General features: G+C 44.6%; 1 protein-coding gene across 1 annotated transcript; it reads left to right on the top strand.

The window, feature by feature from the left end:
* Positions 1 to 362: 362 nt before the first annotated feature.
* Positions 363 to 27078, top strand: PRKAA2 (protein kinase AMP-activated catalytic subunit alpha 2). The gene is made up of 9 exons (XM_084852402.1): positions 363 to 462; positions 12469 to 12610; positions 15287 to 15380; positions 16631 to 16775; positions 17799 to 17886; positions 18633 to 18857; positions 20722 to 21223; positions 26213 to 26339; positions 26843 to 27078. Exons 1-9 carry the CDS (start codon positions 363 to 365, stop codon positions 27076 to 27078), a joined length of 1659 nt encoding a protein of 552 aa, XP_084708528.1.

Raw genomic sequence — 27078 nt, 5'->3', positions numbered from 1 at the left:
CTGCTCGGGGCTCAATTGGAGCCACATATACCAGCGCTACGTAGCAGCTTTGGAACGCGACAACAAAAAAGAGCGAGCAAGGTTGCCTCTGTGCATACGCCGAGCGCACAGGGCTGTCCTCACGACTGAAGCTAGAAAATACCCCTTCCAGCCCTGTAGCCATTCTTAGTTCATTTTTCTAAAAATCCACCGGCTTGGCGCCTCCAGCAGCTCCTCGTCCCCGACCCGCATCCCCTGCCCGCCCCGCCCGCCATGCGCGGTTCTCGCCGCCGCCTCCCCTCCCGGCCCTGCTGCATTGTGGTCCGGCCCGGCCGGCGGCGGCGGCGGCAGCAGCGACAGCAGCGGCGGAAAGCCGGGCGAAGATGGCTGAGAAGCCGCCGCAGAAGCACGACGGGCGGGTGAAGATCGGCCACTACGTGCTGGGCGACACGCTGGGCGTGGGCACCTTCGGCAAAGTCAAGAGCTGAGTATGGGGGGCGCCGGGCTGGGGCCGGAGCTGCTGGGCGGGCAGGGATGGGGCGTCCTTTCCCGTCGGCGGAGGAGCGCGCGCGCCGGAGAGGGAGCGCTTCCCCAACGCTTGGAGGAGCAGGGCGGGCGGACGGACGGACGGCAGCCCCCCCCCGCACCCCGAGGCACCCGGCGGCACCCCTGGGCGCGGCCTCTCCATCCTTCGCGCGCGCGCGAACCCCCCCCCCGGGGAGGGGGCTCGGACGATTCGCCCTCCCTCGCAGCGAGTGCCCGCATTTGCAGCAGCACGCCGCGCTCGGGGGGAAAAGCCCGCGCCCCTCGTCGCGTTTTCAGCCGGCTTTCCACGATGTCAGTTCAGTCACACGCACACAAACACGAGGCGCGCACAACACGCCGCCCTCCCCCCCCCCGCCGGCCCTTGGCTTCCCCCTCCCCGCACGCACCCCCGGAGAGATACGAAAGGATGGTTGTGCGCAAGGGGAGCGAGGGGGGGAGCGCGGAGGGGGGAGTTGCGAGAAGCGGGGCGTTCCTACCAACTGCGTTTGGAAGGAAGGACCCCGTGGCTCGAAGTAAGGAGCGACTGGCGGCCACGCGACGCGAGCCCCTTGCGTTTCTTCTCTTCGTGCTTCTGGTACATGGGCGCCACATGCTCTGCGCCCACAGCAGCAGCAGGAGGATTTATTTGGTGGATGGAGAAGGCAGGCCTCTTCCTTGAGAAGTATACAACAGAAGACTCGACACCGAGGGAGGCACAGCAAGGCTGTTGTTGTTCAGTCGCGTCCGACTCTTCGTGACCCCATGGACCGTAGCGCGCCAGGCCCTCCTGTCCTCCGCTCTCTCCCGGAGCGTGCTCAAGTCCATATTCGTTGCATCGGTGATGCTATCCAGCCATCTCATCCTCTGCCACAGAAAGGCTAGCCCACAGTAAAACAAATGCAACGTGCAAGTTGCACACGCACAGGCCTCCAGTTGAATCATAAAGCCTTTCCGTATCCCCTTCCCGTGTGCATCATTTTGGGCCAGCTAAACTCGCCCCACCCCCAGTGTATGCACAGTGCAGCTCATCTGAAATCTTCAGCTCACGTTTCTTCGCTATTCTGCATAAGGTATCTTCTGTACCTGCAACAGTGGCATGTTAACTTATCGCCACCAGAGTCTGGTTCCCAGTTGGGAAAAGAGGCCAAGGTATTGGGGGTTGCCACTGGCAGGTATTTCCAGTAATTTACAGAAGAAAATGTTACCCATACATCAATTTGATTCTCCACTGGAACCATGGAGAATCTTCACAACATGGAGTACATTTTTATGCAGTGAATTTGCTTTTTCCTCATGCAGCGCAATCCAGTGCATATTTACTCAGAATCAGAAATAAGTACTATTGTGTTCAGTTGGGCTTAGTCTCAGGTAAGTGTGCACAGGATTGCAGACGTTTTTATTGATCACATTTTATCCCTACCATTCTTTCAAGAAGCTTATGGTGACATACATTTTGTCCTCACCACAATCCTGCGAGGTAGGTTAAGCTGAAAGATAGTTGACTGGCCCAAGGTCACCCAGTGAAATTCATTGCTGCACAGTGATTTGAACCTAGATTTCCTCAGTTTAAGTCCAGCACTCTGGCCAGTACCCCACACTGGCTCCTAAATCATATGATCCCTTCCACCATTCAAGGCCTATCCACGCCATATCTTTTTCATTAGCCCTTTACAAATAAAGTCCAGGTTTGTAATTGGCCTCTTGCACAGTCACTTATGGTAAGAATTGCCATCAGGTTCTTTGCCCACCTTTTGTGCTTTACAACCTGATCTTATGGATGTTTACTGAAATGTAAGTCCCACTGATGTCAGTGAGGCATATTCTCAAGTAACACTGCAATCCTATACATGTCTACTCAGAAGTAGGTCCCATTGAATTCAGTGGGGCTTATTCCCAATTAAGTAGGTATGGGATTGCAGCCTAAATGTGCATAGGATTGCTGTTGTCATTCATCAGTACACTGCAGATAGGGATGTCAGAGAAATCCACAATGGATTCAAATGAGTACCAATTTCAAGCCTTTTTTCAATTCTTGCGGAATCTGTGGACTTGCAGACTGTTTTTTGTTTTTTTTTACGGGGGGGGGGATTTGCACCAATGCGCATTTGTGCAAGGGTGCATGTGTGCATTTGCAGAAAGGAATGAAATTCTCATACATTCCTAAAAAAAGTCTGATTCCATCAATGAGCAGACGATGAAATGAAAGATGCCTGAGAGTCTATGAAACATAAATGGAACGGATTTAACAAAATCCGTACATCCCTAACTGCAGATGGCTAACGTGGGCAGGCAGTGTAATAAAACATTGTTTGGGGTTAGTAACTTTTTTGGGAATTATTTGAAGGGCTGAAAATGCCATTTTAGTATGCGTAAGAGGTTAGAGTGCAGCACACATTAGCCAGTATTTAAGGTCTATTGTAATGATTGAGTTGAACTGTTTCTCATAATCTTTCCAAGACCATCCACCTTAGCTAATCGCTCAGGATTTCAGTGTTCAGGTTTTATAGCGTTCAGTTAAAAAACAACAACACTGTAAAACACTGTAACGTTGAATAATTTTGGAAAGGTTGTACCTCTGCTTAGCTTTCTGGAGATAGAAACTACCATAATAGGAACCTGAATTAGCTACACTACATAACAAATAATTCTCTCTCTCTCTCGTCTCCATCTCTCAAGACATTCAAGTAGACTTAACCAGTCCCAAGGGAGTGAAACAATAATAACTCTGTATCTGTTGCTTACTGTAAGCAAATGATAGATTACAAAGCTGACTGTTTATTATTAATTATTAATGTAATGGCACTAAGAAAACCACATAAAGACACATGTCTTTTATAGAGGATTTATAAAAGATGGACTACTCAGTAGCAGTTTGATATTTGTTTGTTTGTTTGTTTGTTTGTTTTCTTGGTTGGAGTAAGCTAATGTTTTTAAGAACTACTGGGAGGAAGGGAGAAGGTTGCTCTCAGGATCATTGAATAAAACACAAATAATCATCCTGAGGCTGAAGGAACTAGTCCTGCCACCAAAACATACAACCGACACAATTTTCATTCCTGGCTGTGTCCGTGTGGAATGTTTTTGCTTAGTTGGTGGGGAAGTTGCCGGATAAGTAAGGTAACATAATCAGACCACCTTCTGATGGTGATAGATGAGAGAAAGGAACATTGAATATAGCTGAAGAGCAATTTTTCTGAAGTTTTATACCCACTTATTCAGTAACCCGCTGAATTACTATCACGTGTGTAATCTCATCTCTGCTCAGTTACTTCTGAAATATCTGGGCAAAAGGAATGATGAGCCATACCCCCTGGTGCAGCAAAACAGAAGCTTCAGTTCACCCACAGATCCTTGAAAGGCTCTGTAAAGTGGGTGAGTTCGGTTGCTGGAACCAACTGCATGCTGTAATCCACCAAAGGTTACTCCACTGCATCTGAGCACAGCTTGTTTCACATACAGATATAGCTGGCATCTCTGTTGTGTCATCTCCCAGAGCAAAATATTACCAATACAGTTGCCAGAAAAAATGGCTGGCCTACTCCAGGGCCATTAATAGCAACTGAATATCCAGCAGTTAGCAGGTGGGGCTTTTTAGAGAATGGAGATAAGCATGATCACTCGCTAATGTCTGCAGAAAAAGCTACTGTTAAGAGGCACAGGAATGGAGACCAGTAAATTATGGCAACCATAATTACCGAACGGAGAGAGTTTTAGTTACACTAACTTGTTGCCTGTATTTCATTAGCTGTAATAAAATATGACTGCAGTTTGGGTGCTGGAACCAAAGCCGTTACAAAAGGGGTATGATAGAGTTTCGAGAGCCCAGTTAGGATCTAGAATGTGAAGGGGTGAGCAGATTCAGAAGAGAACAGTGCTCCTGCACCTTTTAATACTTGTGTAGAAAAGGATGAAATTTTGGCAGGCACAGCTTATTGCTACAAAGTTGATTAAAGCTGTATCTATAAAGATTTCCTCTTCTATGCTATTGTTTAAAGTATGAAAGCCATATCCTCCTTTACAGCTGGTCATCCTAGGCATAAAAAGCTTGGTGATGTGCACCCCTTCTATAGAGGACAAAGCCCACAAGTATGTGCAGAAATACTTTAATGGACAATCAAAAACTACGAATAGTCTTGTGGAACCTTAAAGACTAACAAGTTTATTATGGCACAAACTTTCATAGCCAGAGTCCATGAAAGCTTATTGTATCATCATCCTGTTAGTCTTTAAGGTGCCACAAGACTCTTTGGCCTTGTTCACACATAAAACTAACCTATGGTTTGTTACCCTACCCAGTTCTTGTCTGGCAGATGAAGAAACAAACCATGGTTTGTTTTCTCAATCCCTGGGTTGTTTATTTCCCTTCTCCTTTGCCCATTCCCTCCCTGAATTATAAATGCCTTTGTAGTGTTGTAATACTGTCATGTAGAGAGGCTGGTATTTTTCTACCATTCTTGCCCACTGACTCTGGCATGGTAAAACAACCTACAAACAACCCAGGGTTTGGAGTTTGCATATAATGACAACCCATGGTCTAATCAACTCAGAGTTCACAACACAACAACAAACCATGGGTTCACCTTCCTGGTTGTTTGTCGTTAGCAAACCATGTTTTGTTAGCATGGCCACATTCACACATCACAACAACCCAAATTTCAGTAACCCATATCAGAGTTATGTGTGGACCCGGCCTTTGTTGCTTTTCCTGCAGTGGATTAACAAAGGACATGATATCCCTCTAGCTTAGGCTGTTTGTATAATAGCACAGTGGTGGCAGCAGGTAATCAAGGGATGGAGGGTTCCTAGGTTAAGTTTCCATAACTCTCCACCCTCCTGTCATTTCATGGCAATGAAAAGTTGGAATGTTTCAGAGGGTGCTTTACATTCCCTGAGGAAAGGTCCTTTTCCAGGTGTAAAATGGTGTGTTCCTAGAGGCATAGGTTGTCACTTACCCTTGAGTCATAGTTTACCTGTGGGATATGCATGTAAAATATAAAGCATAGTGTCCTTCTAAAATTTGCTTTCCTTTTCAGAACATGTAGAGGCATATAGAAAGTAGTAAGGCAAAGTGTTTTCATTTCAAAGCATGGCGAGGCACTTTATTTTTAGAACTCTCTTATTGAGGAAAGAATTTCAGGCTGCTCTTATCTTTGCTAATAATAGTGACTTGCTCAGCTTATACAGCTACTGCATTACAACTCCGCTTCCTTCTTTATTCAGGCCACATCCATAATTGCAGATTGTCTCCCGCTTCCTAGATTCACCTGGTTTTAAAATCCAGTGACTTTTGTATGTGAGATTACTACGGTACTCCCATTTTTTTAGAATATTGTGAGGGTTCTGTGAATTCTAACAGCAGTGTCATTTTTGTGTTTTCTGTAAACATAATGGTTTCTACTAGGAGCAATTTGAGATGTTTTATAAAACTAGCCTTTTCAGTTCATATAATACAATCATGAGAATATAATTCCTCTGGGAATTATTATTTTTTGTCAACATTTTATAAAGAAATGGCTTATTTAGAGATTCCCTTCCCTTAAGGCATTTATTTCCAAAATATTGGTTTGAGATCCACTACACTGAGGTGTATCAGAAGGTTCCAAGATGGGGTGTGTGCATTACTTGTCAGGTAAGCACAAGGAGCTGATGAATGAATGCTTTCTAGGGTAAAGACCAGACAGGCAGATTGCCCTTAAACAAAGGCAAAAAAACCACACACACAGTAACATTTGAAGCCACTGGTTAAAAAGAATGTAACAATTAACAGTGCAATGCTATGCATGTCTACTCAGAATCAATCCCTGCTGAGTTCAGTGGGACTTAACTTCCAGGTACCGTGCATAGGATTGCAGCCTAGTGTATCTTACAAATCAAATTTTGTAATGCTGAACTATTTCAAAATAGTTATTGGTTCTACTTAATCTTGGATTATTTTATGTGTCTTTTATTTTCCCCACAAAAGTTTTCTCTATGAGCTAAATCCAACCTTACACAAGAAGAGTTCCACTGACGCAACAGAAGTTTTCCTCCCTCTCCTCCATCCCTTCAGGCCCCCCCCCCATCTGCTCAGGGGGCTTTCCTAATCCTGTGGACCAGGGGGTTGTGTCTGCAGGGGAAAGGGAAATTCAGTCAGCTAACAGTGTCCATTCTGCTGGATACAACCTTATTATTTTAGGTTTAGGTTTTTGAATAAAGAAGATTCTCATTTTAGATATAAAGCTCAATATCTACAAGATAGTAATCTAAGACTGCAGTTCTGTCTGTCTATACACTCATACTTGGAAGCCAGTTCCACTGGACTTAGGAGGTGGCCACCTGAATAAACGTAAGGCATGTGCTACAAGAATTCCCCCCCCCTTTTTTAGTTGTGTAGTCATACATAATAGACAAGATGTAGCTCAATTGATAGGTTTGTGCCAAAGGCATCCATTGTAGTGATTGTATCGATACTTCTAAATGTGCATTTTAATGTGGAATAGATACCCTTAACACCCAAGCTATCTATTCCTAATCTTATATACACTTACCTGGGGCCATGTCCCACTGACCTCAGTGGGGCTTACTTCTGAGGAAACATGTATAGGATGTTTAATCACATCTTTATACTAAAAAAGACAAAAGCAAGAAGAGATGTAGCATCTTAAAGACTAATGTGGCATGAGCCACCATAGGAAATAGCTTATTTCATCAGATATATAAAGTAATTGACCATGGTGGCTGGGAATGATGGCAGTTGTAGTCCAACACAGCTAGAGGGAACCAGGTTGTGGAAGGATGTTTTAACTGATGTAAAAAATAGTGTGATGTATCAGCATTCTCCCCTTCATGGATCACTGCCTTGTTGTAGTGAAGGGGCTTGCGTAACTCAGTGAAGCCATAAGCTATGCTGTGCAGGGCCACCCAAGATGGACAGGTCATGGTGGAGAGTTCTGACAAAATGTGGTCCACTGGAGAAGGAAATGGCAACCCACTCCAGTATTCTTGCCAAGAAAATCCCATGGAACGTATCACAAGGCTAAAAGAGATGACGCCGGAAGATGAGCCCCTCAGGTCGGAAGGTGTCCAGTATACTACTGGGAAGAGCAGAGGGAATTTCCAAGTAGCGCCAGAAAGAGTGAAGCGGCTGGGCCAAAGCCGCAAGGACATTCAGCTGTGGATGTGTCTGGTGGTGAAAAGAAAGTCTGATGCTGTAAAGAACAATATTGTTTAGGAACCTGGAATGTAAGATCGATGAATCAAGGTAAGCTGGAGGTGTTCAAACATGAGATGGCAAGATTGAACATCGACATCTTGGGAATCAGCGAACTAAAATGGACAAGCATGGGCGAATTCAATTCAGCTGACCATTATATCTACTACTGTGGGCAAGAATCCCTTAGAAGAACTGGAGTAGCACTCATAGTCAACAAAAGGGTGGGAAAAGCAGTACTGGGGTACAATCTCAAAAACGATAGAATGATCTCAGTACGAATCCAAGGCAAACCATTCAACATCACAGTAATTCAAGTCTATGCCCCAACCACTGATGCCGAAGAAGCTGAGGTTGATCGGTTCTATGAAGACCTACAACACCTTCTAGAACTAACACCAAAAAAAAGATGTCCTCTTCATCATAGGGGATTGGAATGCTAAAGTAGGAAGTCAAGAAATCACCAGGATAATAGGCAAGCATGGCCTTGGTGCACAAAATGAAGCAGGACAAAGGCTAATAGAGTTTTGCCAAGAGAACACGCTGATCATAGCAAACACTCTTTTCCAACAGCACAAGAGGCAACTCTACACATGGACGTCACCAGATGGTCAATATCGAAATCAGATTGATTATGTCCTTTGCAGCCAAAGATGGAGAAGCTCTACACAGTCAGTAAAAACAAGACCTGGAGCTGACTGTGGCTCAGATCATGAGCTGCTTCTTGCAAAATTTCGGCTTAAATTGAACGTAGGGAAAACCACTAAACTATTCAGGTATGACCTAAATCATATCCCTTATGAATATACAGTGGAGGTGACAAATAGATTTAAGGGATTAGACCTGATAGAGTGCCTGAGGAACTATGGACGGAGGTCCATAACATTGTTCAGGAGGAAGCAACTCAATCCATCCCAAAGAAAAAGAAATGCAAGAAAGCAAAGTGGCTGTCTGATGAGGCTTTACAAGTAGCTGAGGAAAGAAGGGAAGCGAAAAGCAAGGGAGAAAGGGGAAGATATATCCAAATGAATGCAGAGTTCCAGAGAATAGCAAGGAGAGACAAGAAGGCCTTCTTAAATGAACAATGCAAAGAAATTGAGGAAAACAATAGAATGGGAAAGACTAGAGATCTCTTCAAGAAAATCAGAGATATCAAGGGAACGTTTTGTGCAAAGATGGGCATGATAAAGGACAAAGGAGGCAGGGACCTAACAGAAGCAGATGAGATTAAGAAGAGGTGGCAAGAATACACAGAAGAACTATACAGGAAAGATCTGAATGTCCCTGATAGCCATGATAGTGCAGTCACTGAACTTGAGCCAGACATCCTAGAGAGTGAAGTCAAGTGGGCCTTAGGAAGCATTACTAACAACAAAGCTAGTGGACATGACAGTATTCCAGCTGAGCTATTTAAGATCCTAAAAGATGGTGCTGTTAAAGTGCTGCACTCAATATGCCAACAAATTTGGAACACTCAGCAATGGCCACAAGACTGGAAAAGGTCAGTTTACATTCCAATTCTAAAGAAGGGCAATGCCAAAGAGTGTTCAAACTACCACACAATTGCGCTCATTTCACATGCCAGCAAGGTGATGCTCAAAATCCTACAAGCTAGGCTTCAGCAGTATGCGAACCGAGAACTACCGGAAGTACAAGCTGGGTTTCGAAGAGGCAGAGGAACTAGAGATCAAATCGCCAACATTCGCTGCATCATGGAGAAAGCAAGAGAATTCCAGAAAAATGTCTATTTCTGCTTCATTGACTACGTTAAAGCCTTTGATTGTGTGGATCACAACAAACTCTGGCAAATTCTTAAAGAGATGGGAGTACCAGACCACCTTACCTGTCTCCTGAGAAACCTGTACGAGGGTCAAGAAGCAACAGTAAGAACTGGACATGGAACAACCGATTGGTTCAAAATTGGGAAAGGAGTACGACAAGGCTGTATATTGTCGCCCTGCTTATTTAATTTATATGCAGAGTACATCATGAGAAACGCCGGGTTGGATGAATCACAGGTCGGAATTAAGATTGCCGGGAGAATAATCAACAACTTCAGATACGCAGATGATACCACCTTAATGGCAGAAAGCGAAGAGGATCTAAAGAGCCTCTTGTTGAGGGTGAAAGTGGAGAGTACAAAAGCTGGTTTGAAAGTCAACATTAAAAAAACTAAGATCATGGCATCTGGCCCCATCACTTCCTGGCATATAGAAGGGGAAGAAATGGAAGCAGTGACAGATTTCATTTTCTTGGGCTCCAAGATCACCGCAGACGGTGACTGTAGCCATGAAATTAAAAGACGCTTGCTCCTTGGGAGGAAAGCTATGGCAAATCTAGACAGCATAGTAAGAAGCAGAGACATCACCTTGCCGACTAAGGTTCGTATAATCAAAACGATGGTTTTCCCAGTAGCAACGTATGGCTGTGAGAGCTGGTCTATAAGGAAGGCTGAGCGCTGAAGAATTGATGCTTTCGAACTGTGGTGCTGGAGAAGACTCTTCCGAGTTTCCTGGACTGCAGGGAGGTCAAATCAGTCCATCCTAAAGGAAATCAACCCTGACTGCTCATTGGAAGGACAGATACTGAAGCTGAAGCTCAAATTTTTTGGCCACCTAATGCGAAGAGAAAACTCCCTGGAAAAGACCCTGATGCTGGGAAAGATTGAAGGCAAAAGGAGAAGGGGACGGCAGAGGATGAGATGGCTAGATAGCCTCACCGATGCAATGAATATGAACTTGAGCACACTCGGGAGAGAGCAGAGGACAGGAAGGCCTGGTCCACGGGGTCACGAAGAGTCGGACACGACTGAACAACATCTGCATTCTAAGGGCACAATCCTATGAATGTTTAGACCAAAAAAAGTAATACAACTCCCAGTTTCGTGGGAGTTGTAGGACTTTTTCTCATGTAAACATGCATTGGATTGCACCCTAAGAGACTTGTTTTCAGACTTGTGTTCCTCACACTACTTCTGTTTTGTAGAAATGTTCATGTCAACTGTCTGCGCACAGGAGGACATCTTCAGCCATTTCTGTGGTCAGACCTACTTGAAGAAGGGAAGCAGTAGTGATAGAAATGGTCACGTCTGTCCCCATGTATGCAGCCACCTCACACTACAGCTTATCTATGCAGTTGCATTCCTGAGTATCCTGAGTACGCATGAACCCATAGCCCATCCGGCTCTAACTGGTAGTCTCCTAGTTTTGGTTGTTCCGGTAGTGGTGGCACCTGGTGCGCCCTGTTACAAACTTTCTCCTACAACAACAACGAGACAGCTTGCACTGGAAAAGTCCTCCCATGACCCCTTTTTGCTATTATTTACTGATACCATGAGAACCGACATCACCTCATAAAGGCAGGCACTCAGTGCTGCATGAAAATAACTTGGTGAGGTGTTAGTCAATTGCAAATAACCATTGTTGGGGAAAAAAACATTTACCCTTTCCTTATCTAAATGGCCCATCTGTCCTTTTCAAGTAATACATTCTGCAAGTCTAGACTCTTAAATCATGGAAAGATCCAAGAACTGTTATTCCCAGGGAATGGTCTGATGACATACAATGCAGCAAGCAACCTCATTCAAGCTAAGCAGGTCTGAATCTGATCGGTGCTTGGACAGGACACTGCCTGGCAACTGCTTTGAGTTCTGTTAGAAGAAAGATAGAATATAAATGTAGTTAAATAAATCATCAAAAATCTTGGTAAGCAATGGCTGCTTTTAAAGGAAATATTGTGACTGTGAGACAGTGAGAGACAGTGTGGTGTAGTGGCTAGAGTGTTGGACTGGGACTTGGGAGACCCGGGTTCTAGTTCCCACTCACTCGGCCATGAAGCTCACTGGGTAACTTTGGGCCAGTCACAGATTCTCAGCCTACCTCACAGGGTTGCTGTTGTGAGGATAATACGGAGAGGAGGAGATTCTTGATGTATGCCGCTTTGGGTTACTTAGAGGGGAAAAGATCAGATATAAATGAAATAAATAAATAAATCCTTGTGAACATTGGTTGAGACCAATGTTAACATTTTAAATTGGTTCAGCCTCCAGAAGGTGATTGGGACAGCGGCTAACTTCCTCATCCCTGGATCCCTTTGAAAAGCAGATCCCTGCCCATTCATATGAAATGTCTGTCCATCTGTAGATTTGAATAAGTTTAGGGCCTGTTTAAATTAATAACAGCCATGCAGGGGAGTTAATTTTGTGGGAACATGCAACACGGAAGGACTTATTTCTGAGTGAACATGCATGGAATTACATTGTTAATTACTTAAGCCAGGGGTCCCCAACCTTGTTGAACCTGTGGGCACATTTGGGAATTTGAGAAACTGTTGTGGGCACCAGCACAAAATGCCTCCCATGATGGATGTGGCTAGTCACACAATGGCTTCTGTGGGGGCCCAGCTAGTCAAAAGTGAGCTAAAGAGGTGGGGGGAGGGAGAGAAACAGCGAGGATAGAGACTAGGAGGGAGGGGGAAAGAGCAAGGCAAAAGGGTTGATGGGAGAGAAAAAGCAAGGCTAGAGGCTAGAAAGAGTCTAAAGAAGACTGCCCTAACATTTTCCAAGGTTTTTCTTAACACATTTTTTAAAAGGAGGCAGGGAGGGGAAAGCTTCGTGGGCACCATTGGAGGTCCCCACAGGTGCCATGGCACGCATAGGTGCTGCATTGGGGACCCCTGACATAAGAAATGAAAATCACATTTCAGCAGCCTTAACTATTGTATCTAAGCAGTGATGTTTCCTTTAGTTTAACATTCAACTTTTCTCTTTTATTTAGTTGGAGAACACCAGCTCACAGGACATAAAGTAGCAGTCAAAATTTTAAATAGGCAAAAAATTCGTAGTTTGGATGTGGTTGGAAAGATCAAACGAGAAATCCAAAACTTAAAACTTTTCCGGCACCCTCATATTATCAAATTGTAAGTATTGCTGCCACTATTCTCCTTGGTGTACACTGTATTTCATATCTGTGTGGCATGAAATGAGGATGAAATACAAAAAGGAAACATGTTCTCAAATGTGCCAAAGGGAAACTTCTTTATTTGAAACCCAGTGTGTTTCAGAGACAAAAGCTCTTTTGTCAGGGGCAATCTACAGAAAATTACAATTATACAGGGATCTCACTGAATAAATTTCCATAAAAGTTTAACTTAATACAATGTTATATGCTTAAGAGAATAAAAACATCATTTTCTTAAATAGTAAAAGTACAAAACTAAGGACAAGAGGACAACAAAAATTTCATTTTAAATTACTGTTATAAACCTGGATAAAAACATCATTTAAAAAGTAGTAAAAGTACAAACATTAATACAAGAAGTCAGAAAAACAGAAATATTGTAAACTGCTAGTATAAAACTAAGAGTGCAATCCTATGCACATTTATACAGAAAAAGGTCCTACAACACCCAGCATTCCCTGAGAGTTGTAGGACTTTTTCTGTCTAAACATGCATAGGATTGTGCCCTAAATAGATAGCTTGTAAAAAGCGAGGGGGGGGGGGAGGATTCAGAGAAACAGAAAGAAGGCAGGGAAGGAACAGGAGTGAGAGAGAGAGAGAGGGAGGGAGGGAGGGAAGGAAGGAAAGAAGGAAAGAAAGGCCAGAGAGATGGAAGGAAGGAGCCAGAGAGAGAGAGAGAGCGGATTCAGAGAAACAGAAAGAAGGCAGAAAAGGAAAAGGAGTGAGAGAGAGAGAGAAGGTAGGTAGGAAGGAAGGAAGGAAAGAAAGAAAGAAAGGCCAGAGAGATGGAAGGAAGGAGCCAGAGCGGGGGGGGAGGATTCAGAGAAACAGAAAGAAGGCAGGAAAGGAAAAGGAGTGAGAGAGAGAAGGAAGGAAGGAAGGAAAGAAAGAAAGAAAGGCCAGAGAGATGGAAGGAAGGAGCCAGAGAGAGAGAGAGAGAAGCCAAACTGAGTAGCACAGACACAGGGTTCACATTCATGCACACGCAAGCATGAATAAAAGGGTGCTCCCAACCCTGCTATGGCAGCCAATTTGTGGTTGTGCCCAGGGCACTTTTTCGAAATGCCAAATGTGCCCACAGGCCCCAAAAGGCTGGAGACCCCTGATTTAGATTATAAAGGCTACTATGCCATGTTGGCTCTTGCAAGCTGGAGACAGTGAGTAAGACAGAGCAACCCCCCACCTTCCTCAGGCCATTATGGGCAACCTTGGGAATGCCCATATGTATCAGAGCACAGCATCTGCATCACGTGGCTGGTGTATGTAGCCAGAGCCAGGACTTGGGATAGAGACTCACAGAGAGACAGTTCGGAGCTGTGGTCTCTTCTGAAGGTAGGTAGAAGCAGCAGGCGACTGAGGAGTGTGTGTTTGTTTAATTTCTGCTTTTGAATTCTGTGTGTGTGTGTGTGAGAGAGAGAGAGGGAGAGAGAGAGAAAGAGAGAGAGAGGCAGAGGGGAGGAGACTGCAAGCCTTGGATCCTTCCAGACCCTTAGTAAACAGCAACATCAGCTGAAAGCTAGGGCATTTCGCTGATGAAAGCTCCACAAGGCTCCATTATGTACACAATGCTTTACATGCCCCATTACCTCTCATGTTCAGAAGCAGTACACCCCTGAAACCAAATGCTGTTTGGTTTCATGAGGATGCTGTTTTCATCATGTACTGTGATCTATCCAGGGGCATCTGGCTGGCCATTCTCAGAGACAGATGGGCCTCGATTTGATTCAGCAAGACAGTTCTTACAGTATGTTCTCATAATGGGGAATCTGCACAATGGGGAAATCCATGAATTCGCTTCTTGCCTTGGACCCAGATAGACTAACATCTGTAAATGTGAATAATAGTTGTTATTTCACAGAATTGTGACGATGAATGAGAAGGCACTAGCCTTATAAATACATGGGGAAGCATGCTGGGAATTGGGTAGTGAGGGCTGTTCCCTCATTCCTGTGGGGAAAACCTCTGCAAATATTGTGGTGCTAGTAATCACTCCAGACTTGGTCCAGTTGTTATCACGCTGATGTCCTTAGTTAGGAGGACAACAGTGTTTTCTGGTTAGCACCCCTTGTTCCTGTGCAAAAGTGAGTTCCCAGCTAAAGTATTTTGTCTATTGGGCTAGGGCTTCCCTATCTACTCTTGGCACTGGGATTCTGAGTATCATCTTTGTCTTTTTACAGCGCAATCCTAAACATACCTACTCAAAAGTAAATCCCATTGGGTTCAATGGGGCTTACTCCCAGGTAAGTGTGTATAGGGCTGCAGCCTGCCTTAGACGTTCTCATACACGTCTAGTCCTGGAAATTTGTGGAAATTTGAAAAGAGAACTAGTCTTGAATGAGGTAGGTTTATTGAGCAAAGATTGCAGAGGATTAAGTGAGTTTAAGGGGTGGGGGGAGGTAAATCCATCATATACAGACTCATTTAACAGAACCCAGAAAGAGTTCACATTTGTTTCTATCATAAGAAATGTAATCAGTGTCTCCTTCTGAAGTAAAAAGCAACAATGTGCAAAGTGAAATCCAATGCTTATTTTAAGTCTGGCATTATATTAGTAAGCTGTCTTAAAATCTTATTTTGGTCTTACCAGTGAAAACTTTTCAGATGAGAAATAATATTATTTTCCCATTTTTAATAGGTACCAGGTCATCAGCACACCAACAGATTTCTTCATGGTAATGGAATATGTGTCTGGTGGAGAATTATTTGATTACATCTGTAAATATGGACGTGTAAGTGACTTTATCCGGTAGGGATAAATGTGTGGGTGGGAGGGAAAAGAATGCAGTTTAAAAATAGAGTTCCTTCTATGAACAGACCAAGCTAACTCTGGGTCTCTCATAAAAACTGCTGGGATCTTGCAGACTGAGATCGTGGTGGTGGTGGTGGTGGTGGTTAGGTTCTATGCCTAGACTATTCCTTGCGGTGTTTCCCTCTTGCAGGGAGTTGCATTTTGTTTTTTATGCAAGATAAGTGATATAGCCCATTCTACTATCTTAGCACTCTAATTGTGACTAGTTAAAACAAATAAGGATAAAACTGTAGTTAAACATTCAGTGCCCTCCTTGTGAGTGCAAAGCAGAGGGGAGAGGGATTGCCTGAACCCAAGGCTTGTGCCGGCTCATTCCCAGAACGCAAAGCCATGGTTTGTCTGAACTAGGCCAACATGTGAACTTTCACCCACACTCTGGCACACCCCCACTTCATTCTGCTGTAGATCCACCCGTGGAAGGGGATCTGAAACAGTGCTGGCTTAAGTTTTAGGGGTGGCTCACCAAGATCCCTTCAGTGGGCCTCATCCTCCTTGTTGCCATTGCGGCTGCCAAGGAGAGAGCTGGTAAATAAGCAGCTGATCCTTATCCTTCCTGCCATCACCACTCACATACTTACCCCTCTAGGCCAGAGGAGGAGTGAGAAAACAGATTGCAAGAGTGAAGAGAAGCAGCAGCAGGGCAGGGGGATTTCAGCAGGTCCCCTAAGAAGGCAAGGGCTTTGGCAGATGCCCAACTCTGCCCGCCCCTGATGTCCGCCTTAATCTCAAAAGTGTGAAATGTCCAAGTCTGGCCCTCCATTTTGCTGCCGCTGGCACCTTTGTGTTGTTTTTTGCAGGGAGGGAGTACAGTGAAGCAGCACGAGGAGAGTTTTAGAAACAAGGACAAGGTTTTCCATGTTGTGGAGATTTTGGGAAAAGAACTACTGGGGCCTGTTGTCTGTAGCAGAAACATTTCTCGGAGTAATTAGTTGAACACTTGCGTGTTAAAGAAGCACAGTTTTAAAGCTTAATTGTTTGACAGTCTTAATTATAAAAGAGCAAGTGGAATGATATATCTCCTTGGGGTGGTTCTTTTCTGTTTGTTTGTATGTTTAGTGTTGTTTACTGTAATTCTGTCTCTTGTGGCTCATGAAGGAAGCACATATTGCCTCGCTGAGAGTCCTCTCAGAAAAACCCTGAGTAGTGTTTCCCTTCCTGTGCATTTTTTAGGTAGAAGAGGCTGAAGCTAGGCGTCTTTTTCAGCAAATTCTGTCAGCTGTAGATTACTGCCATCGGCATATGGTGGTTCACAGAGATCTGAAACCAGAGAATGTGCTGTTGGATGCCCACATGAATGCCAAGATAGCTGATTTTGGTATGTGACCCCAGTAGCATTCCAGAAATGCAACTAGTTATAAGACACTTGCTGGACTGTGTCCGTGCTAACATCTTTCAAAGAACCGTGAGTCAATTTTCATCACCATTGGCAGTTTCTCTGCAAATGTAAAAGCTTCCCTGGTTGAAAACATCGGCCTAGTCCTCACCGAAGTAGTAAACCTGTAGGTGAAAGATCACATGACTGAATGTTCCTCTATACCCCCACCCCAAAAAACATTTCCCTGATGTGTAGTTTTCTATGTACAGGGGATGTGTTTATTTCATATGGAGGAACACTGGGTCATGTGAACGCCCACCTACCATCTAGAATGGTACAGTGGAGACACAGGTTTATCAGCAAGAACCAAACACCTGACTCTCCAGGGGAGCAGGACTTTCCACTTAGGGTGTTTTCAATATCAAAATGTGTATGTAAAATAAAAATCCTTTACAAAATTATTCAAATTATTCTGGGTTTACCCCCATTAGCATTCCTTTTTTATATTCAATCCAGTTCTGTGATTAGCTTCCTGTCATCCCACCAGGTTTCAAACAGGCTCTGTTTTTCCCTCATTTCTCTGTCTCACTGGCCACAGTCCTGCCCCTTCAAGCAGAGAGGATAGGGGACACAGGGAGTTTACATAGTACCGATGCTCATCATCATGCTAAACACACAGCAGTGTGCCAGGTCAGGCGCTGAAACACAAGGCCCTTCTCTCTCCCTTTAGGACATCCAGGAGCCTGCCCCTGTCTAGGCTTCTGTGCCCAGTGAGCTTACTCCCAACCCCTGGTATGAGATGCAGAAGCCTGTTGAAAGATCAGGCACTGGATCCTTCAAGATGCAGTTCCGAGGATCCTTTTTTTTTTTAGTTTGCTATTCTGTAGCTTTCCCTTCTCCTTTCCATGCTGTGTCCCCCTATCCCCCCCTGCCCTCTATTTTTTGCAATATTCAGTGCTGCCTAACCAGACCTCTTAGCTTCATCTGAGTATGTCAACATGTGAGAGTCTCTTTTTTTTTTAGGACTGTCCAACATGATGTCTGATGGTGAATTCCTACGAACCAGCTGTGGGTCACCCAACTATGCAGCACCAGAAGTCATCTCTGGAAGGTAGAACCTGAAGCCAGTGGATACTACTTTGATCAAAGACATGCTTTTGGAATTCTAATAGATGAATAGTGCATGGTCATTTATAGAATTAGATAATGTTCATATGACAGTATCCTATCCTGCTGGTTGCATAATTTAACTTTAAACAAGGAACAGTAGCATCAAAAGGAGTCAGGGCAGATGTCAGAAGTTGACCTGTGGGCAGAAACACTTCATTTCCATTCAACTGCATGACAACATGTCCAAAGAGATCATTTCTAAGTAACAAACTCTCGAAAGAGCTGGAGTGCCAAAGAATCTGTTAGGGACATTTGGAGAATGTTGGGGAAAGAGATCAAAGGTGAGAGGTTTGGGCCATTCCAGAATGATGGACAGACTGTGAGTGAGAGCAACCAGAAGAGCAGGGAGGATGTTATCATACTCAGGTGCTCTTCCAGCTGTCATTTTGAGTGAGAGCAACAGTTTTGTGTTGCTTCCTTCTTCCTCTCCCTTTCCTAAAGGAGAGGCTGAAGTTCAGTGGTAGAGCTCCTGCTTTGCATGCAGAAGATCCCAGGTTCAATCCCCGGCATCTTCAGGTAAGGCAGGAAAAACCCCTGCCTGAAACCCTGGAGAGCTGCTGCCGGTCAGTGTCAACAGTACTGGGCTAGATTGACCAGTGGTCTGAGTCGGAATAAGGCAGCTTGCTATGTTCCTACATATATATTGTATAACCAGGAACTGGTTAATGACTTCTTTCTTTTGTTCAGATTGTATGCTGGCCCAGAGGTTGATATCTGGAGCTGTGGTGTTATTCTCTATGCTCTTCTCTGTGGGACTCTTCCTTTTGATGATGAACATGTCCCAACCCTCTTTAAAAAAATCCGTGGAGGCGTCTTCTACATTCCTGAATACCTCAATCGTTCAGTTGCCTCCCTCCTTATGCATATGCTGCAGGTGGATCCACTCAAACGAGCAACCATCAAGGACATACGGTACAGTCTGGTGCCAAATTCCAACACACTACCTCGTAAAATAGAGATGAATAGGATCATTAGAGGAACTCAGCCAACATATCCTTTTGATACCAAAACTGATAGGCTGGGAAATGCTAATACAAACAAATTGCATTACTGTGGAGTCCTTTATATTGAGACATTTACATGGTTTGTGCATAACACTAAACTATGGTTTATTAAACCCATGGTTTATTACCCTACCAAGGGCTTGTCTGGCTATAGTTTGTTTTCTCAGTCCTCGGGTTGCTTGCTTCCCTCCTTCGCCTGCTCCCTCCCTGTATCCCAAATGTCTTTGTGGTGCTATAGTGCTGGCATGTAGAGCAGCTGGTGTTCTTTTTAGCACTCTTGCCTGCTGCCTTTGTAGCCTGATGAGACAACTCACAGTTCTGGGCTCACATGTAACAACAACCCATGGTTTAAACAATCCAGAGTTCACAAACCATGGGTTCTCCTTCTGGGTGGTTCATGATTAACAAACTATGGTTTGTTAACACGACAACCAAGAATTCAACAGCCCAGACCATAGGTTAATGTTATGTGCAACCCAAGCCATTCTGCACAATGCTTCAAAAGTATATATTTGGAGAGACCAGGATGAGACTTCATCATATACCACCCTGGTTATTGAAATTAGGGCTATGCCCCGCTTCAGCCTAAGGCCCGAACCCTGGGGCAAAGCGGAATGCTTTGGGTCACTTTGTGCCCCTTCCAAGGTGAAGCAGAGGGGGCATGAAGTGACCCAGAGCGCGTCGGGGGATCACCGAAGTGCTCGGTGCACTTCGGAGCTTTGGCCCCCGGCCGAGCCTCCCCCGCGCCTCCAGGACCTTACCTTAGCTGCCTTCTACGCCGTCGCCACACCGCTGCCTTCTCCGCTGCTGTGCCACCCCCACCTTCTCTGCTGCCACCGCCACTGTGGAAGTTCCAGGAAGTTGCCATTTTAAAAATGGCGACTCCCTGCAAGAAGAGTCGCTGTGTGCCCAGGCCTCAGGAGGTGATGGCAGCGGGCAGCAATGGCGAAGACAGCAGCAGCGGCGAAGACAACAGCGGTGACGGAGAAGGTTACGGCTGCTGTGGCAGCAGAGGAGGCGGCGGCCCAGGTAAGGACCTGGGGGGTTGCGGGGGGACCCGAAGTGGGGTTCACCATCTGAACCCTGCTTCGGGTTCGGGGCCGAGGTGGGTTGGGGGCCCCCAAATCTGTCCAAGCTGGATTGGGCCCGCCTTGGAAGCCACGAAGCAGCTTCCAAGTTGGATCGGGGGGTCCCTGCACAGCCCTAATTGAAATACAAGTGCAGGTGCCTTTTAAGAACAGTGGCCAGAGTCCTGAAGCTAAGAAGTGCCTATCAAAATCTTGGTATGGCCCAGAGCTACAACTGACCATACCTTTACTTGTATTTCTTTTCTCTTGTGCTTCCAGCTCATCTCAGGATCATCCTAGGGATGCCATATCCGGAAGGCCTTCAGTCTCTATTATCCTGAGTGCAGTTTGTGGCTGGAACACGTGGTTGAGATTGAGGAGAAGGAGTAATGTTTTGTATGCCCTACAGCACACGTTCCCTATTAATGAACCCTGCTCCTGTCAAGCTTAGTTCTTCCTGTTAAAAAATAGCTTCTTTTAATCCTGCTAAATTCTTGGCCTCCATAGCTACTCTCCAGAAGTTTATCAGCAACAATACTGAGTCAGGCTAGCATAATTATGAGCTCTTAAGAATTAACAGGGCTACAGAAGCATACAGCGGTTGACATTATCATTCAACATGTTATCTTTCATGGTGAATCAGATTTAGGCTGTTGGCAAATATAGTATTATTATTCATTAGCGTAAATATTTCTTTTCTTCTAGAGAGCATGAGTGGTTCAAACAAGATCTGCCCAGTTACTTGTTTCCAGAGGATCCTTCTTATGATGCCAATGTCATTGATGATGATGCTGTGCGGGAAGTTTGTGAGAAATTTGAATGCACTGAGTCAGAGGTGATGACCAGTTTGTACAGTGGGGATCCTCAGGACCAGCTTGCGGTAGCGTATCACCTGGTTATTGACAATCGGAGAATCATGAACCAAGCCAGTGAATTCTACCTCGCTTCTAGCCCGCCCACTGGCTCCTTTATGGATGACAGTATGCACTTCCCCCCAGGGGTGAAACCCCACCCAGAGCGGATGCCTCCTCTAGTAGCAGATAGTCCCAAAGCAAAATGTCCTTTGGATGCACTGAATACTACTAAGCCAAAACCACTGACTGTGAAAAAAGCCAAGTGGCATTTAGGAATACGGAGTCAAAGCAAGCCTTACGACATCATGGCTGAAGTCTACCGTGCTATGAAACAACTAGATTTTGAATGGAAGGTAAGACATATCAGTGCGTTGGAGCTCTTTAATGTTTTTTTTTCTGGTAAGTTCTCAGTTAATTGGTTTTATTTATGTAATAAAGTCAGTCCTGCACTTCAGTGCAAAGATGCCCAGGGTGGCCACAAAACTCCCCCGCAGAACATGCAATAACCATCATAGAATTAAAATGGGATAAAACTAGGAGCAACATTTCATCACATTTAAAGGTCAGAACCTTGGGAGAACAAAAATGACTTTACCTAGTGCCCCAAAGACAGCAAAATGGAGAGCCAGTGTACTGCAGTGGTTAGAGTGTTGTACTGGCAATCTGGAAATCCAGGTTCTATCTGGTTGGCCATGAAGCTCCCTGGGTGACCATGGGCCAGTCACTGACTCTCATCCTAACCTACCTGACAGGGTTGTTGTGAGGATAAAATGGAGAGGAGGAGGATCATGTAAGCTGCCTTGGGTTCTTTGCAAGAGAAAAAAGGCAGGATATAAATATAATAAGGAAGGAAGGAAGGAAGCCAGGTGAGCCACCCTAGGAAGAGAGGGAAGTGATGCTCCCTCCCCAGTCACTATCTGACTCATTTCAGACTTGGAGGAGGACTCAGAGGGTTTGCTGTGATACAGGTTTCTGTTGGTGCCAAAAACTGGGGTCAAAGGAGTTGTTTAGTGTGTTGGGACTCAGACCCACCTCTGCCTTGTACTCAGTCTTTTGGTCAGGTTACTTGTCTTTTGCCATGCCTCCCATTGCAGCCATTTTCTGGTGATGCCCAGTACAGATTCTCAAATGGGTAAATGTGCTTATGGCCCAAAAAAGGTTACCATAGAATCATAGACTCATAGAGTTGGAAGGGACCATTTAAGCCATTGAATCCAAACCCCAGCTCGGTGCAGGAATCCCGTTTAAAGAATCCCTGACAGATGGCTATCCAGATGGCTGCCTACCCCTGGTATAGAGCTTTAAATGCAACTAGATTAGCAGCTGTCCCCAACCTGGCCCCATCCGGAGGTGTTGGTCTGAAACTCCCATTATGCCCAGCCTGGCTGGGCATGATGAGAGTTGTAGTCTAACACCTCTGGATGGGACCGGTAGGGGAAGGCTGTATCTTCTAACTAAGTGCCATGATAGCATTCAGAGGGTCTAATTGTAATAATAATTAGTGAAATACTTTCACATCACCCTCTTAGAATGTTAACTGTGATTAAATACTGTCTATTTTTAATTACTGACGTATGATAACGTTTTCTTTTTTAATCTAGCTAAGCTTGAGGATGGGGAGAATTCTGCCTTGCACAGCTGTTGGGATAAGTGGGTGCTCTTCAGATTTCTAATTTTAGTAGCTAATTCCCTTCTAGGTAACTAATCTTCCTGAAAGCCCCTAAGAAAATACATTTGTCTATTATGCATGCATGGTTTCAAGGAATCATGTGGCCCCGTAAAACTATGCAATATTCCTCCCTTAAACCTATCTTAAATAATGTGGTACTTTCTGGCTCAGTCTTCTTTTTAACACAGGTTAGCTGCTAGTTTGCACAGTTATTGCACTATATATTACAGGCTGAGGCTGCAAGCTTATATGCACTTACCTGAGAGTAAGTCTCACTGAACTCAGTAGGACATACTACTGAGTAGACACATACAGAATTGTCATTCCTGGTGACATTCCTAATGTCTTTCATTTATTACCACATTGGGGGCTGAACTTGGACTTGGCCCTAAGGGATTTACTGGCAAGTTCTTCAGTTGCCCTCCTGGTTTTTTAGAGCTAGCTGATCATGGGCAATAATGACTGTAGACCCAGTAGCAGATTCATTTTCTTCTGTTCTTCTGATTTGCCTTCAAGTTCTCAGTAAGGAATGGGAGTGCGTATTCTCTACTGCCTTGCTTATTGGCATATTTTGCATTTGTTAGATGTGTTTACTGAAAACAACTGATTAAATATATATGCCTCTTACCAATTCTGCTTGCTTTATTTTGATTTTTCTCTGCCATTTGAGTTTTTGTTTTGTTATTGTTTTTATTGCATTTTGTTGGGGTTTGTATGCATTTGTGTGTGTTAACTGTTTTGAAAGTGGCTGAAACAGAGAAGATGGTATTGGTGTTTTAAAATAAATAAATACACAGTGCAGTCCCGTGCTTGTTCACTTGCAAGTAAGCTCCATTATATTCAGTGGGGATAACTCCCAGTTAAGTGTGTGTAGGATTGCAGCCAAAATCCTGTATCAAAATCCCTGCCAAGAATAGAGAATTCTATGACCTACATTCATTTTGAAAATGAAGCCAATTTGGATATATTTGCTTATTTGAAATAATTGAATAATTTGCTTATTGGGAATAATTCTTGTAGTCATATAGGAGGGCAAAGAGCTATCTAGGTTGCGAAAGCCCTGGCCCCTAATTATAGGAAATTCTGTTCTGCTGTCTCAGACATTAACTTCCTTCACTGCCTTAAGGGCTAGAAACTTGCTGATTTTTAAAAATGAAAGCAGAGATAGGATGGTTTTGTTTTTTTCCTGGGGCCTCTGTCAATTTCTGCACGGTTGGCTGGCTTCTGGACTAACACACAGTCCTGCTTGTTAAGTCATCCCATTGTACGAAGCGTGTAATTATCTCACATGGTTGAAATAGCAGGACTGAGACTGCTGCTTTAGTAACCTGACTCCTGTAATGAAAAAGATAATTTGAATGATGATGGAAGGAGTGAGCAAAGATCCATACAGAATGTTCAGGGGGAAAAGATGAAAACAGAGGAAAGGATTGGGAGGCAGAAGAGAGTGACTGAGGGTCCAGTTATACATTTCTTTAAAGCAGGAGTGCACAGCTTGTTCCCCCCCACTCAGGCCTTTACTGCCCTCCTTGCCAAGGATGCCCTGACCCCACCCCTGCCACCACATTCCTCACCAGCTGTATTCTCCACTCCCTCCCCCAGAGATCCTCATATAGATTACTCTTTTCCCACTGCTGTCTGCAGCAAGGGAAAGAGCAATCTATATCAGCGTCACAGAGGGAGGGGCTGAAGAAAAGCCTCTATTCCATCCCCCAGAGATCTTCATAGAGATTGCTGAGGTATGTGTGCGTCGGCTTCCATCCCCGAGCCAGTATCACTTGCGGCCCGCAGCACTGAAAAGCTTGTGCACCCCTGCTTTAAAGAGATATAGCTAGCAGCTATATCTTTTTAAGAAATCTCCTTTACTTAAACATAACTATGGGAGGTCTGATCTAGATTGGGACCCTAGCATGGGGAGGAGCCCCTTAACCCCACCCCCACCCCCACCCTACTCTGGTCCTGATCCAGATTGGGATCCCTGTGCCTGCAATTTGCATTCCAAAGACAATTGTGGAGGCCTGAACCAGATTGAGGATGCAGCAGGGACAAAGGATTAAAGCACCCCTACCCCCCACTCAACCTAGGATGCCAGTCCATGCCGGGTCCCCACACATACTTCTGAGTGAAGAGGGGGGAAAAGTAATTGCTGCTAATTGCATCTTTAAAGTAACCTGTAGTAGATTGACCCAGGCGCCTACTCTTGTTACAAGTCTGCGCTTTTCTTTGTGAGGCTTTCCAACACCTTGAGAAGCTCTGTCTTTAAATTAAGAGCTAGCATATGAGACTGTAGCTCAGCCTTTCCCAGCCTGATGCCCTCCAGATGGCACCCAGTTGGGAAACTGGTATAGCTTTTCTCCAGAAAGAGTCAACACATTAATTGCCACCACCTCTGTTTGGCTCATGGCAGCACATCTTCCGGTCCTTCTCATGACGTGTGAAGAATTTATGCCTATGTCTGCTTGCAAGTTGGACCATGGTATGCCAGGAAGAGTGGGAGTAACTTGGTTTACCCATGACTCATTAGGAGCAGGCATAAATATGCATTTTCCCTATGCTTGTAACATGAAGTGCTTGTGAAAATGAAATACAAACCATGAGAATGAGGCCTTAATCATATTTGGACATTTTCAATAGGAAATCTGCCTCCACCCCAACCCCCACCCCTGGTCCATGAGTTGGGGGAATGTCTGTAAAGGGGAACCTGCTGTATGCACCCCTGCCCCCATTATTGGGGTGAGGACCCAGGAGTGAGATCAGTGGATGTGGCCCTCCTGTCCACATGACTACCACCAAACTTGAATAGGGTTTGGACTATTTGGGGGTCGGACTCGATGGCCTTGTAGGCCCCTTCCAATCCTGCTATTCTGTGATTCTATGGCTAGTTTTCTTAATTCTTCTCTGTTCATCCTGATTTTTCTACCTACAGGGTATTGATGTAATATCACATATCAGCTAGTCCCAATTAATATTTTAGAATGTTGTGTACCATTTGGCTTGTCTGAAGACTAATAGTTAGGGCCAATTATTATTTCGGTATAGGCCAATTTAAAATTCCATGTGTATATGGACTTGCAAAGTGCGAACGATTATCTTGCAAATGAGCCTGCCATTATGTTGGAGGGGGATTCTATCCACTGAGCAGGAGTAATGGTTCATCACAGAACAAGAGATAAGTGCTATCTGGGTTGGCTACATTTTGTCCTAGTCTGTAAAGCTGTATCAGCGTGGCATAGGTAAAAGAAAATGTTGATGACCAGGAAATTGAAAGGGTTAATGTCAAAAATACTTGTATAACAAGCATCTCCAGGAAGGATATATTTTTTCTGAAGTGTTTTGGAAAATCATATTTATTATTTTTCTTAAATTAGATCACTGAGATTATTTTGGCCAGATACGGTGCAATCCTATTTCAAAAGTAAGTTCCCTTGAGTTCTATGGGATTTACTCCCAGGTAAGTGTGGATTGGATTGTAGGCTCAGGCTGCACTCCTAAACACATTTTCCTGAGAATAAGTCCCATTGAATTCAATGGGGTTTACTTTTGAGGATACATGCAGCGTTAGCCCTTTTTTTTAAGCAAAATTATTTTCTTGAAATATGAAATTGCAAAGAATAAATTTAAAAATTCCAATGCCATAATTCCATTTTCACTGAACGACAATTACATGTTTTAGGTGGTGAATGCCTATCATCTTAGAGTTCGCAGAAAGAATCCAGTGACGGGAAATTACGTGAAAATGAGTTTGCAGCTGTATCAGGTTGACAATCGCAGCTATCTGCTGGACTTTAAAAGCATCGATGGTAAGCAGGAAATGTTGTGGAATAAAAAATCCCAAGCATGAAGGACAATTTTTAAAAAACACAACAATGCCACTCTCATGCCTCTTCCACACATTTTATTTTTAATTTACTTTGTGATATCTCTAGCCAGTATCCTTGCAATACTACTTTAGAGCATGATCCTATACATGTCTACCAAGAAGTAAGTGCCATGGAGTGCTAGAAGGAACATCAGAAGTCCAGGACCACGGGTGGGGCCAAGACTAGCATGGGGAAGACTTGCACTATGGCTTCTTGCCAGAAACTTCTGACATTACTCAAGAGACACGAGAGGCAGCTCTCCAGAAGCAGCTCCGGCTTCACAAAGAGAAGGAGCCCTAAAAATAACAACCCATCTTGGTTTCCTCCCTTAAACCATGCTTTCGAAGGACAGAGTGCTGCCAGCACAGGAGCATGAGGGGAACTTGGCCCTAATGCCAGTCAGAGCAGATAGCGTCAGTTCATTTCCTGTTTGTGCTTTTCAGATGATGTCACGGAGCAAAGGTCAGGCTCCTCTACGCCTCAGCGTTCGTGCTCCGCAGCGCGCTTGCACCGACCAAGACTCAGCTTGGATTCTGCCACTGTGGATTGCCAGTTGCTCCCTGGGTCTCTCATTGGCTCCTTGACTGGGAGCATGTGCTCTGTCATGCCGCGTCTCGGTAGCCACACCATGGATTTCTTTGAAATGTGTGCCAGTCTCATCATGGCTCTTGCTCGCTGA

Source organism: Heloderma suspectum, chromosome 4, assembly GCF_057233095.1.
Source record: "Heloderma suspectum isolate Gila_16-S chromosome 4, 16-S_ref, whole genome shotgun sequence".
Taxonomy (NCBI): Eukaryota; Metazoa; Chordata; class Lepidosauria; order Squamata; family Helodermatidae; genus Heloderma; species Heloderma suspectum.
This window is presented reverse-complemented; position numbering and strand designations above follow the sequence as displayed.

Bases quoted from the DNA above. Each gene is read 5' to 3' on its own strand.
- PRKAA2 (XM_084852402.1), top strand. From the start codon at position 363: ATGGCTGAGAAGCCGCCGCAGAAGCACGACGGGCGGGTGAAGATCGGC. The intron at 12,611-15,286 runs GTAAGTATTGCT...CATTTTTAATAG, and splicing joins CACCCTCATATTATCAAATT to GTACCAGGTCATCAGCACAC. The intron at 16,776-17,798 runs GTATGTGACCCC...TTTTTTTTTTAG, and splicing joins TGCCAAGATAGCTGATTTTG to GACTGTCCAACATGATGTCT.